Raw genomic sequence first — 13,257 nt, 5'->3', positions numbered from 1 at the left:
AAAAGGATTATTCTTTCTTTGGGGAGGATGGCCTCAGAGGGGTTAAGGTCAGTCAGGAAGACAATGCAAATTATGCAGACAAGCAGAGAAATGGGCAGATTCAGGATTCGCTTTCAGGGCAGACATGAGATGATCTTGGGATATGTCAGATTTGGAGTGTGAGAGAAAAGAGTGATCAAGGGTAACTCAAAGGTTTTTGGATGATGCAGCCTGAAGGCTGGAGCTGTCATGTACTGAGATGGGGAAAGACTCGCAGCCGAGCAGGTTTTGATGTGTGTCTGAGGGGAGCAGGAGGGGACCTGGAGTTCTGTTTTGAATAAGTAACGTCTGTGATGCTGGTGGATATCCATCTAGAGATTTGGAAAAGGAATTTGGACATATACATGAGCTGGAGATTTCAGGGGTGGCCCAAGCTGGAGCTCCCAATATGAGAGCTGTCAGTACGCAAAGGTATTGAAAGCCATGAGGCTGGAAGGGACCGCTTGGGAGGGAGCCTTGACAGAGGAGGACTGCGTCCTACAGCGGTACCTCCATTTAGAAGTTTGGGAGACAAGGAGCAGCCAGGTGGTAAGGTAAACCCAGAGCCAGAGTGCAGCATCCTGGAATCCCAGTGCAGGGGCTGTACGGCAGGAAGCAACAGCCACTGAGGCAGAAGCTGCAGAGATACCAAGAGGGGCAGAGACTAAGCACTGCCCTGTGATCCGACACACAAGGAAGCCGGCTTCTGGAGAGGGCTGCAGCAGGAAGTCCGGCTGCAGAGGGTTTAGACACAGAGCGAATGCGAGCCAACACAGACGAGTCTCCTGAAGAGCTAAGGAGAAAGGAGGTCAGGGATTAGCCAGAAAGGAGAAAGGGTGGGAGCACTGACGGGTCCATCCGGCAGGAGGGTTAATGAATGCTCCGGGTGTGCAGGCGAGACCACCAGAGCAGTGTCTCAACGAGGCGTGGGCCAGCCTGGGCCGTGGAGCAAATTCAGATCTCACCGACTCTGTGTTCCTTGATATTTGCTTATGCACAAAAGATAGAGGCCACTGCATCTTTAAGAACAAAATCACAAAGCAAAGGCTATTTCACCCTTAACTGAGCTGAAGTCCAGCTGAGTGAAGTTGCCAGACATTCCTTGGCCAGAAAGATCTGGGTTGAACTTACTTGACTTTGAGGGAAACGCCTTGTGGGACTCCAATGCTGACAGCTGCGCCCAGAACACTGTGCCTGGAGATCTTCCTCTCGGCCCCGTACTCTACCACCGTCCCAAAGAAGCCTGCCCTGTGGGGAGCAGACCACCGGGCCGTCAGTGCCTGTGGCCCTCTCTCCTACCACCCCATGGTGTGGCTACCACTTGAGCAGAGGCTGGGCCCCCTCCCCACCACAGGGAGCAGGATTCATGACCGATGCTCTCAGTCACTAACTGAGCAAAGTCGGTACACCCACGGTCTAGTTCCTCCATCAGACTCTGCGTTCCTTGAGGGTGGGGACCGCAGAGCATGAAATCCCTGCCGACCTGTACCAGAGGGCTCTCAAGAAGCGCCACAAGCACAAAGAGGCCCACATGAGCAGGCACCTGACACCAACCGGCTCGCCTCTGAGAAAGCGCTGCATAGCCCCTGCTTCTGTGTTAGCTGGGCACAGACTCACTTGAGAGATCCTTTCAAGCGCGTCTGATCGTCGTCTTGGAACTTGTGCTGATAGCTGATCAGTGCAAAGGAGTGAGGGATTCCCAGCTGAGGAGACAGGGGGAAGGGATGCGTGGCGGCTACCAGAGACTCTGGGAAAGTGGGGTTCACCCTCCCCTCCACATTGGGCATCCGCCATGCCCAGTTCTTTAAGGAAGGGGCTGTGATCTGGCAGCCACAGTGTGTGAAAATTTACTACAGTATTTAAAAATTGGGAGATTTCATATAAAAACCCAGTTCTCTAGCTTCTCATGAAAAATAAAAATTCCTGCCACAAGGAGACTGTGCTGCGAGGTGGCAGCAGCTTGTGAGAGTGGAGGAGCAGCTGTCTGTGAGGGGGTGGCCTCTCATTTCCCAGTCCTGGTCCCTTCCACTCACTGCCTGGCCACCAAGGCACCCGAGCACATGATTTTGCTTTGGGGCTTTGGCTCCCAACCAGGGCTTCCACCCTGATTCTGTGGGCTTCTCCCATCAGAAGATGTTGAAATGTCACTATGCTTTAGGATAATCTGAATACAGCTATCCTGGGCACCTGAGAACAGTATTTTAACACTGAGTGTGAACAGCCAAACCCTGCCCCTGAGGGCCCCATGGTGCTTAGGCTTGAGCAGGGTGATCAGGGTGCAGGATTTAAGAGGCACCCTGAGTGTTCGGGAGACTGCAGCTCCTGGGCTCACCTGCAGAGCCACAGTGAAGTGGCTGGTTTTAGTGTCCCGGACGATGCTAGTGTTCATGGCCGACTGGATTCCCCAGCGCCACTGCAGGTAGCCGACAGTGTTCTTGTCTAGGTTCCGAGCTAGGACAGTGGTAAGGCCAGGCCGGATTCCACGGGACGAAAACTGCAGAGCACAGTTTGTCGTCACAAAGCTGGGGGGACACACAGATAGAAAGAGTCCTGGATGGCACCTGCTCTCAGCTGTTCTTTGTCACTTCCTTCTGCCAGGCTAAGTCCTGGCATGAATCCCTGGACCAGCTCCCAGCAAGAAAAGGCAGGAGACCCAGCCTCTATCCACGCAGGGGAGAGGGAGAGTGATACAGTGGAATCTTTCCAGTAATCCTCCCTGGCGAGCTGTGCTCCCTACCCCCGTCCATTCTACCTTGAGCTGCAGCTCAAGGAGGCTCCTAAATGCCTGTTCTCGTAGGCAAGTAGAGGCAATCCTGCTGCAGCGCAGAATCACCTGGGGAGGCTCTCAAACCAAGTAGCCCAGGGCAGTGGTTGCCAAACTCTGCTGCACGCTGGAATCACCTGGCTGATCTAAAACCACCAATGCCGGCTCCTACCCCAGGCTTTCTGATTTCTTGCGTAAGGGCTCGGAATGTTCAAAGCCTCCCAGAAGACTCAATTGTGCAACAGAGTTTGAGAACCACTTACCAAAGCACACCCCAGACCAATTAAATCAGAATTTCTGGGTGGGGGTCCAGGCATCAGTACATTTTAAAAACTGCCCCCATGTGATTCTGATGCATACCCACACATGCCCACTATTGACTGAAGCTGCTGGAAAAGCTAACGCAGCAAACTAGTTTCCATGAAAGGCCTCTGAAGTTTGTTTCCAAGAGAGTCCAGCCCCATCTTCTGGTTAAAAAAGGGTATTTCATTTCACTAACAAAGGAGTTCACACCACTTCCTTCAAGGTGTTGAAAGGTGAATAGATGGTTTCTTTAGAAAACAGCCCAACATTCACTCAATTGCCTTAGTTTCTTTCTCTCTTTTCTAAGCTCTGGAGTTGACACTTTTGCCATTAAAATACCAATAAATATGATTAACTCCTATTATCACTCCTCTCCTCACTTCTAGCAGCTTCCCAGGGCCAAATTAATTAAGAACTAACTCCTTGCTCCCAAGTCGCACTGGAGAACAGCTACATTTTCCTGCTCTAGCCACACTGGCATCAGGAGAGCAAGCAGGGAGAAGAAAGAAAAAGTCACCTCCAGAATTTCAAGAGAAAGTTACAGAGGGAAATTTAAAAGAATCAAAATACAAAGAATAAGATCCCTGTTTTACCAAAGAGATTTACTATTTTTGTCCAGCACTGTCCTAGAGAGAGAAAAAACAGACTTTGGTGGGGAGATAGAGAACATTCTACAAGGCTGTTGCCTTTCTTGGAACAGCAACCTTTTATTGCAGTTTGGACTTACAAGTAACTTGATTAGGGAGCCCTGAATAGCAGACATAACTAGTCCGGTCACTGTACATTAACAGACTGGCATCCCTGTTCATAAATCTCCTCTCTCAAGTCTGATAAACTCTGGGTACTATAACAAAATTCAATCTCCAAACCTTTGAAAGCCGATGACCAGCCAGCCTGAGACCCTTTGGTGACCACTCAATGGACAGACACTTTGAGGCTCAACCAGAATGAAGTGACCAAAAAACTTTCTTCAGTTAAGTGTCTTGTTGTCTGGTTACGGCAATAGCTACACTGTCTGGTCAGGGCTACCGTCAGACTCCTGCTGATGTAGCCAATTGTATTGCTAAGGATTAGGGCCGACAGACTCTTCGAGCCCATTGTACAGACTGGGTCACAGACCCCTCACACACCTGGCTGGATCACTGAACCCCTCTCATGCCAGGTCCACACTCTAGGTAATTGGGAAAGATCCTGGGAGCTATTGGCAGATGACATGAGCTCACTTTCCTCAGTAACAGCAGCAGTAGCGGCCTCCCCATGCCCCCCCCCCCCCCCCCGGGGGCATCTTGCCTCACACACCTGGCTGGATCACTGAACCCCTCTCATGCCAGGTCCACACTCTAGGTAATTGGGAAAGATCCTGGGAGCTATTGGCAGATGACATGAGCTCACTTTCCTCAGTAACAGCAGCAGTAGCGGCCTCCCCATGCCCCCCCCCCCACCCCGGGGCTGGGGGCACTGTGGATCAGAGCCACTCATCCTTTATACTTAAGTCCATAACCCAGGACACCTGGGTGCATATGCACAATTACATTAGGCAATGGCCAAGCAACACCTGGGTGCACGTGCATATTTACATCACATGCTAGGCAAGATTCTAAACATCTGAGGGGCCTTGACCATTTTCTTATATTTTCCTACACTCGTAAACTTGTCTGATCTGAAGAATCATCCGCAGTGCTTGAAAACATGGATTCCCAGATCCCTCCCTCAGAGGACTCGACTCAGCTTTTAATCAGCATCCAAGACGACAATTCTAAGCAGACAAGGTTAGGACAACACTGACATGTACATTTACTCTATCACCTGATGTTCTGATTAACAGGATACATCCTGTCCACTTCCCAGACCCACTGAATCCAATTCCTAGGGCAGAGGGCTGAGGAGCTGTGTTCTGAGCAGCACCCAGGTGACCACTGGTGATGGCTGTCTCCAGTCTCTCTGGTGCCTCTGCCTGAGCTGCCCAGGCTGAAGTCTCCACCTGTCCCACATGCCACATCCTCTTGCTCTGCTCTCTTCCCTTCCCTTACACACTTCTCTTATTCTCCTTATGTCAGACTGATCTGCAAACTTGCCTGTGCTCCCTGCCCCCCTGCCCTCTGGACTGAACGACCAGGCTGGCAGGCAGGGATGGGTCGTACCCTGCAGAACCTGGCAGGCACACAGACACACGTCCCACCAGAAGTGAAATAACCTCATCAAACATGTACTCCATTCCAGGACTCTTTTAGCTTTGTTTTTTTCCCCTGGAGGAAAGAGGTTTTATTTACCTTCCACTCAATTCTTTGATCTGAGCCCCCCACCACATGGGAAATAATGCTGTCATTCTGGAAGGGGCAGGGATGTACAGGTCTAAGGGTGTGACATCACTGCAGCAGAGGTGATGGGAAGCAGAGGCTGGGGGTTAAAGCTCTGGCTTGTGGAAACCAATCAGATTACTAGGCAGACTGACATTCTCTGGGACAAGGAAATGATCCACAAGTCCAACTTCCCTGTGAAGACACTTTCCCTCCATCATCCTGTGGTCCTCGGAGCCCACCGTGAGGCAGGCAGGATACAACGAGGGAAGAGGCAACACAGAGGGCAAAGCCTGGCCATGGATGGGGTAGATCAGGCCCCCACAACCTGGTGCCCTTTCCAGCCCGCGTACTGCCCAGGCTGCATGTCACTGCTGCAGCATCGGCCCTCAGCGTGCTCGGGAACCTTGTAGGACAGACATCTCCAGATGACCTTGATAAAAAGAACACACAGGCTCCAGTCTCCTACAACAATAAGGATCATCAAAGAGGATTTATCTCTTATATTTACCATCTTGGTGTGAGATTACGGAACAGCTTGAGACCGAATAAAGGTCCCTGTAGGTCTCCAGCTCCAAATTCCAACTGTTTGAAAAAGAAAAGGGGAAAGGATTAACGGTGCTTTTAACTCAGAGCAGCAACCCAGGTCTCAGGTATGCACATCTGCTTACAATTTCGTTTAATTCAATGCTGCTGTCAGAGCTCTACAAGTAGGGAGGTGGAAGATTCTCAATATTTCATGTTAACCTTTGCCAAATGAAGATAACTGCTGCCACAGAACCAAAGGTGGCCCAGGTTAAGACACTGCTTCCTCTGATCCTCACCTTTCCAGCTCAGGTTAGAAGAGATCAACCGGCTCCCCTCCCCTCAGCAGAGCCGCCATCTGCAGAGCGCCTGCGGCAGTCAGGTGTGGCCAACCCCCACCCCACCCCCATGCCGACTCCTTTGCATTTTATTGCCACTCTGAAGGTCTCACAGGTGGCTGGAGATGGTCCTCAGGGGCCTGATGAGAAAGCCCATCAGCAGTTCTACACTCACATGGCTTGGAACTTGCAGCGGTCTGGCTGCCTCGTTTACCAGTCTGGGTGACCTTCAAGGCAACTCCACAATGTTAATTTGGTGCAGCTCAACTCGCCGGGCAGAACTAGCTGTTAAATGACCACCCATCAGTGGAACAGAGCACTGGAACACAAGCACCTGCCTTGTGAGTTGTGCAGGAAAAGGGGTGAGCCCACAGGCATTTGCTCAAAGGGAACAAAGATGCTGAGTTTCTAGAGGCTGGATTTCTGGAAATTGTTATCTCAAAGGAAATCTTGTTTTGTTTTTCTATCCTAACTTTAAACCGTTTGGAAGACTTATAGGACTGCTGCTCAGGTATAAGACACATTCTTCGTTTGGGGCCAGTCCACTTATGGTAGTTTGACACTTGATACCCTTACTCAATGATGTGGCCACCCCCGGTCATTCTGAAGACTAACTTTTGGAACGTTTTTTTTTTTGTCGCTTGGCCGGTTCGGGGATCTGAACGCGTGACCTTGGTGTCACATGGCTGGGCTCTAACCAACTGAGCTGACCGGCCAGCCCCTAGAATGTAAATATCCAGAAATAAGGCTTTGCTTGGACAGCACAGTCCAGCCAATCGATATTCTTACCTCTCCCCATCCCTTCGCAGAAGTGACTCGTCTGAGCGCAAAGTTAATGGAACCCCCTCCATTCCCATTCTGGGTTGAGAGGCTTCCAGAGAGGATGGCTGTGTCTGTAGCTGTCAAGGGTGCCTAGGAAATGAAATTTGATGGTAATAAATGAATCAAAGCAACAGGAAGTGCCAGCGGCAGCAGCCCAGTAAATATAAGGAGTACTGGGAGTACAAGGCCAAGGTGGCAGCGGGCTCCAGGGTAGGAAGCACATAGGGACGTGGGATGGCCTCAGCTGCTTTACTTGTCTCACTTTGTCACCTGAACTGCATGTGGCCGTGAAGGTAATGCTTTGTAAAAGCTTTAATAAGCAATAAAAAACCAGGACGAAGCAGAGGGCTAAATGCTGGGTTCTTAAGTGTACCAATGGCATTGCACTGTGCAGCAACTTCACCGTGTGCCTCCCACTGTGGGACGTCTGGGCCTCTCCAGTTCTGGCTCACCACCACAGCCTCGACAGGACCAAAGACCTTCCCACAGCCATATTAACTGACTGGTAGCTCCAAGAGGCGGTAAGTTTCCTTGGGTTAGGACTCCACGCATTTGAAAATGAATGAGTGAGCTGAGGAGGTACAGACCTACTGTAACCCTCAGTTCTTAGAATGGACTGACTTTGCCACATCCAAATAGTGGGCAGGAAGTTGACACTTTAGTGGCCCTAGGGCTCAGGATGCAGAGCTGTTCCAGCCTTTCAGCACACAAGAGTGTGCCTTAAAACTAAAACTCCTTCTTAGAATTATCCATGGAGGACTGCTTTCTCTCCCCGAATCACCATGACCTTGGGCTTCTACTTCTCCCAGACCATTAACTCCATTAACTGGAGACCTGCGGCCTTGGGAGCTAAGCACCCCCAGCCCCAGCCATATGCTGGCTAGCATTAGGCAAAGCAGTAACAAACAAGGCTGTGACTGAAGCTCCTTTTTTTTTTTTAAAAGTGGCTGATTGCATCCTTTCATGAATAAAGATGAGAAAAACCCTGAGCAGACTCTCATTCCAGCTGCTTGCTGTGCTGTGCCTCATTAACTCAAGCCATTGCTGTACTTGGAGGTGTTTGTGTGCTTTACCTCAATGGACTGGGATATGTGCATTTTGTTAATTTCAATCTGCGGAAAGCCACTTCCGGATACATCTTCATACTCCTCATCGTAGCGATCAAAAAGGTCAGTGGCATCTACTCCCACGCTGATCGTTCCCTGGGGCAGAGAAACAAGCAGTAGGCATGAAGGGGTGGTGTTTGTGGGGTGAAGACGGTACTACATTTTAGCACCTTGCTCAGTTTAACTGAACAAGTCATGTGACTTCACTGCACGGGTCTAGGTAGGACACTCCACCATGAAAACCACCAAGTGTGAATGTCACAGTTCAAAGCAAACAAATGCAGAATGTCACGAACATCCAGAGCTAGAAAGCATCCTGTAGACCAGGAGAACCAGTGTGCACATCACAGAGGAATGACCTGCCAAAGTGTTAGAAAAAGAAGTAAGATCTACACAATTTGATGTTCAAAGATCAAACAGAACCCCTGAATGCATAAAACAACCTAGCAGAAACTAGCTACAGGGATTAAACATTTTTCTCTAAACATTCTTACATCACAAAACTACCTTAAAACAGAAAAGTACCTCCAAAGATAAAGAAGCACAAACAAAATAAACTATCAAGAAATGGGTAAATTAAAAATTCCTCACCTTCTAAAATTAATTTGAGAATTAAGTTATGAGAAACAGAACACATTCTCTCAAATTCTAAGCTAAAATTTTGCTGACTGATGGAGAGAACAAATCTATGGTTATTAGAGGATGGAGGGGAGGAGGGAGGAGGAAGGGGAGAGATTGGATACGGGGCATAAAGAACAAGTATGATTTGTAACAATGAATATGCTAATAATTTTTTTTTTTTTAAAGATGACCAGTAAGGGGATCTCAACCCTTGGCTTGGTGTTGTCAGCACCACGCTCAGCCAGTGAGCAAACCGGCCATCCCTATATGGGATCCGAACCCATGGCCTTGGTGTTATCAGCACCGCACTCTACCGAGTGAGCCACGGGCCGGCCCGCTAATAATTTTTTTAAAAGATTTTTCTGACTGATAAAATTCCTTATGTAGAAAATCAATGTTTATTATTTTCTCTTATAAGACCTTTCAAATGAGCATATATCTTAATCCAATGTATAAAAAACATGATCACACAATTTTTATTAAATTCTCTGCAGCCCATGCTTAAAAATAACTACTGAGGTTTGATTTATGTATACTAACATAGACTGTACCCATCTGAGGTGCACAACTCAATGAGTAGTATGTATACTCAGTATGAATACATATGTATATACACTCATGAAACCACCTCCAAAATCAAGACAGAACATTTCTATCACCCCAAAAGTAGCTTAGGATGGTGTGTTTTAATTTTAACTAGTCAAGAAAGGCATTTCCGAGAAGGGGATGTGTGACAGAAATGAGGGCTGGCTCATCCTGAAGGAGTGAAGGGGCTGTCGTGGGATGTGTCCAGAGGGGGTGGAGTGTGGGTGGTCTCCCCAAGTGTCATAGATGGGGTTCATTGGGGATAGCACAGGTTTAACCCTGTTGTTTCCACCAGTTTAGCAATTAGCCCAGTGTTTTCATTTTTGTGCCAGAGTACGTTTGGCAGATAGACCTTTTCTCTGTCCTGCTGGCATCTGCCATGGTCTCATCTGATGGTGTGTTAGATGATGGCGACTTTAGGAGAATACACCAGTGATAAGCCACGGCTCTTCTCTTCCCAGATGAAATGTAAGTAGCGCCTTACATTTTCTGGAGTGGCACGCACAGTGCTCGCTGGTGCATGGCTAGGCTCAGCCAACTCCCTCCAGTCTCAGCTGGTGGTGGGAGAAGGATTAGATACTCTACCCATTTTGGGCATCCAGCAGGTGGCCAGTGTTGAGGCCTGTGGAATGTATGCAACTGTCAAGCTGCCAGTCAGCCCCCCTCCAGGGAAAACTCTAGGTAAATAGGAAAAAGGTATGGGGACCAGAGGTGGGTCTGCAGCAGAATCTACTAGAGAGCACTCTGAGCACCTTGCTACAGTGTTTCTGTCATCTGTTGAATGATGTAAATCAGGAGTTGGCACTTCTGCCCTGAAGAGCCAGAGTAAATACTTTTGGTATTGTGGGCCATCCAACTTCTGTCGCAACTCTTCAGCTCTGCTGCTGTAGTGGGAAAGCAGCCAGATGAGTAGTAAATGATTGGGCGTTACCATGTTTCAAGAAAACTGTTCATGAACCCTGAATTCTGAATTTCACATAATTTTCCTATGTCACAAACTATTCTTTTGATTTTTTTCAACCATTTAAAAATGCAAAAAGTATTCTTAGCTCACGGGCATACAAAAACAGGCAGCAGCTTGAATTTGGCAACCCCCTGGTATAAATCTAAGGTTTCTGTTGTTGTCTGATAATGCTTTCTTTTTCGGTAAACTCTTCAGGCAGCAATGAGGTTAAACATAGTGCATGTTTAATGAAAAAATTAAGTACTATATTTCCGTGTTCTCAGACAGTTGATGAATTTATAAGTTGTACAAAATATTTTTTCCATATTGCCATCCCAAATGCTAACTACAACCACATGAAAACCAAAAGTCTCAGATCTGCTAAAGAAGCACCAGCAGCATCTCTAACCGTTAGTTGTCCTTTTAAGAAGACTGCACCCAGAAGTGAGGCTGCAGCAGCATGTGCATTTACACATAACTATGAAAAATGACTTTTCATTTAGATCAAATGGTGGTTACTCTATGTTAATTTCACCCAGTCTTCCATTACAAGGCTTATGATGCACAAATGAAAGATAAAGCAACAGCTGCTTCTGTGTTGGCTCCATAAGCAGAACCTTACAACTGCTAACGGTGCCAGCTTTATATCAGTGCATCAGATGCTTCAAACAGAAGATTAGTTCACCCTAATAATCACTTGATTTTTGTTGAGGGTGATACACCTGACATTATAAATGCCACCGCAAACTCAGTTAAAAAGTTCCACATTTAATGTAAAATGGTTTTTGTGGTGATACTCAAATACCAGTTTGGGGGGAATATGGTGTCATGGTAAAAAAATATTCTTATTAAATCAAGAAACCCGTGGAGCAGAAACATTCTTAGAATTAGTTATAGTGCACACATAATGCATTATTGTGTCAAAACAAGCTGTGGTATTCTACCTATGGAAAATGAACCTGTAGTTGTTAAAATTTACAAATATTTTTGTATATTCAGAGTAACGGAATAGGTTTTTGTGATGACAATGTTCTGAATACAAAAAAATCTGCAGCATGGCAGTACATTAACAGTTGTGTTCGGAATGTTTAAGCCTTTGTAGAACTTTTAAAAATAGAGCACAAAAAACTCTGCAATTTAAAAAATATTAAGAAATGGCAATCACTGAAAATAAAGCTTGTAACCAAGAATAGTCTAAAATTGATTTTTTTTTTTTTTTTTAAGATGACCGATAAGGGGATCTTAACCCTTGACTTGGTGTTGTCAGCACCACGCTCTCCCAAGTGAGCTAACCGGCCATCCCTATATAGGATCCGAACCGCGGTGTCCTTAGTGTTATCAGCACCACGCTCTCCCAAGTGAGCTAACCGGCCATCCCTATATGGGATCCGAACCGCGGTGTCCTTAGTGTTATCAGCACCACGCTCTCCCAAGTGAGCTAACTGGCCATCCCTATATAGGGATCAGAACCGCGGTGTCCTTAGTGTTATCAGCACCACTCTCTCCCAAGTCAGCCACGGGCTGGCCCTAAAATTGATTCTTTTAGGAGAAAAAAAATGGAACAAATTAAGAGCTCAAATAGTTTATAAGATATAATTTTGAAATTCCATAGTGGCATTTTGGAATGTCTTAATTTTTACTAAGAATCTTTTGATGACATTATATTCTGTCCTGGAATGGAATGGAATGGAATGGAAAAGGCCTAATTTTGTAGCATATAAAGTTGATGAAATATTCAAAAGATCATAAATAAAGACAATTTTAAAAAAATCAGTCAAAGAAAACTATTCTGAATGGAGGCAAAAAGACAATACCTGTGAAAATACTGGGGCCAAGATACTTATATCTTGTATGTTCTAATATTAAGCAATTTAGAATTGAGAGTATTTTATAAATTAAGAATAATTAGAAATAATATTATATGTGTCAAAAATTTTCAAATTTACTAAATATAAACACAACTTTCATGGAGATGGTAGGCAATGTTATAAAAGAAAAGAAAAAAAAAAAGACACTGGAAATACAATCTTCAGAAAAATAGTGGTGACATAGTACAGAAGTCAGAATCCAAAGAAGACCTCTGAAGGAATCATGCCTGCTGGTATTCGCATGCTTGTACAGGGCCCTCTCCTTGATTCTGAGCTTGCCCTGAAACGTGCATTTGTCCAACAGAATGTGTGGTTGTGATGGTGCTGACTTTAGAACCAGGTGCAGCTTCGTCTATGTCTCTGGGATGCCCTATCTGGGTGGGGGAAGCTAGCTAATACATAGCAAGTCCAACTACCCAGACACTGCTATGTTGTGAGGAAGCCCGAGCTAGCCAGGGAAGAGGCTGAGTAGAGAGAGGGAGATGCTAGGCCATCTCGCCAAAGACCAGATTAGAGCATGTGAATACAGTTTATGTCAAAAATAATGTTTTTGGGGCCGGCCCAGTGGTGCACTGGAGAGTGCGCCGCTTGGGAGCATGGCAGTGCTCCTGCTGAGGGTTTGGATCCCATGTGGAGACCGATTCCTGCTCACTGGCTGAGCGCGGTGCGGGCGTGACACCGAGGGTTGCGATCCCGTTACCGGTCAGTAAAAAAGACAAAAAGGAAAAAAAAAATAATAATGTTTTTGCTTTTCCTACTCTTTTTTTTTTTTTGGCAGCTGGCCAGTACAGGGATGGAACCCTGGGCCATGGTGTTATCAGCACCATGCTCTGATCAACTGAGCTGACCAGCAAGCCCTTGCTTCTGCTACTTTTAATGTTCACATAATCAGTGTAATTTTTAAAATTTGTTTTAATGTGCATAGGTACATGTTTACTTAAGAAAATATTTTTTGAAATAATTTTTGAATAAACTATTTTACAGGTTCTCCAATATAATAAAACCAATGTTCATCAATAAATATTTCTTTTTTTTTTTTTTTTTTTTTTTTTTTTTTTTCTTTTTTC

At 46.4% G+C, this 13,257-nt stretch overlaps 1 protein-coding gene across 1 annotated transcript in view; it reads right to left on the bottom strand.

The window, feature by feature from the left end:
- Nucleotides 1–13,257, bottom strand: part of DNAJC11 (DnaJ (Hsp40) homolog, subfamily C, member 11) — a 46,217-nt gene that overhangs the window by 14,244 nt on the left and 18,716 nt on the right. Inside the window, exons 4-9 of the mRNA XM_008566994.1 lie at nucleotides 8,141–8,269; nucleotides 7,035–7,157; nucleotides 5,894–5,967; nucleotides 2,351–2,540; nucleotides 1,636–1,721; nucleotides 1,150–1,266 (exon numbers count right to left, since the gene is read on the bottom strand). Coding sequence (XP_008565216.1) covers nucleotides 1,150–1,266; nucleotides 1,636–1,721; nucleotides 2,351–2,540; nucleotides 5,894–5,967; nucleotides 7,035–7,157; nucleotides 8,141–8,269 — 719 coding nt within the window. The remainder of the gene's footprint in view (nucleotides 1–1,149; nucleotides 1,267–1,635; nucleotides 1,722–2,350; nucleotides 2,541–5,893; nucleotides 5,968–7,034; nucleotides 7,158–8,140; nucleotides 8,270–13,257) is intronic.

The sequence above is a fragment of the Galeopterus variegatus genome, unplaced genomic scaffold (genome assembly GCF_000696425.1).
Source record: "Galeopterus variegatus unplaced genomic scaffold, G_variegatus-3.0.2 Scaffold284, whole genome shotgun sequence".
Lineage (NCBI taxonomy): Eukaryota > Metazoa > Chordata > Mammalia > Dermoptera > Cynocephalidae > Galeopterus > Galeopterus variegatus.
This window is presented reverse-complemented; position numbering and strand designations above follow the sequence as displayed.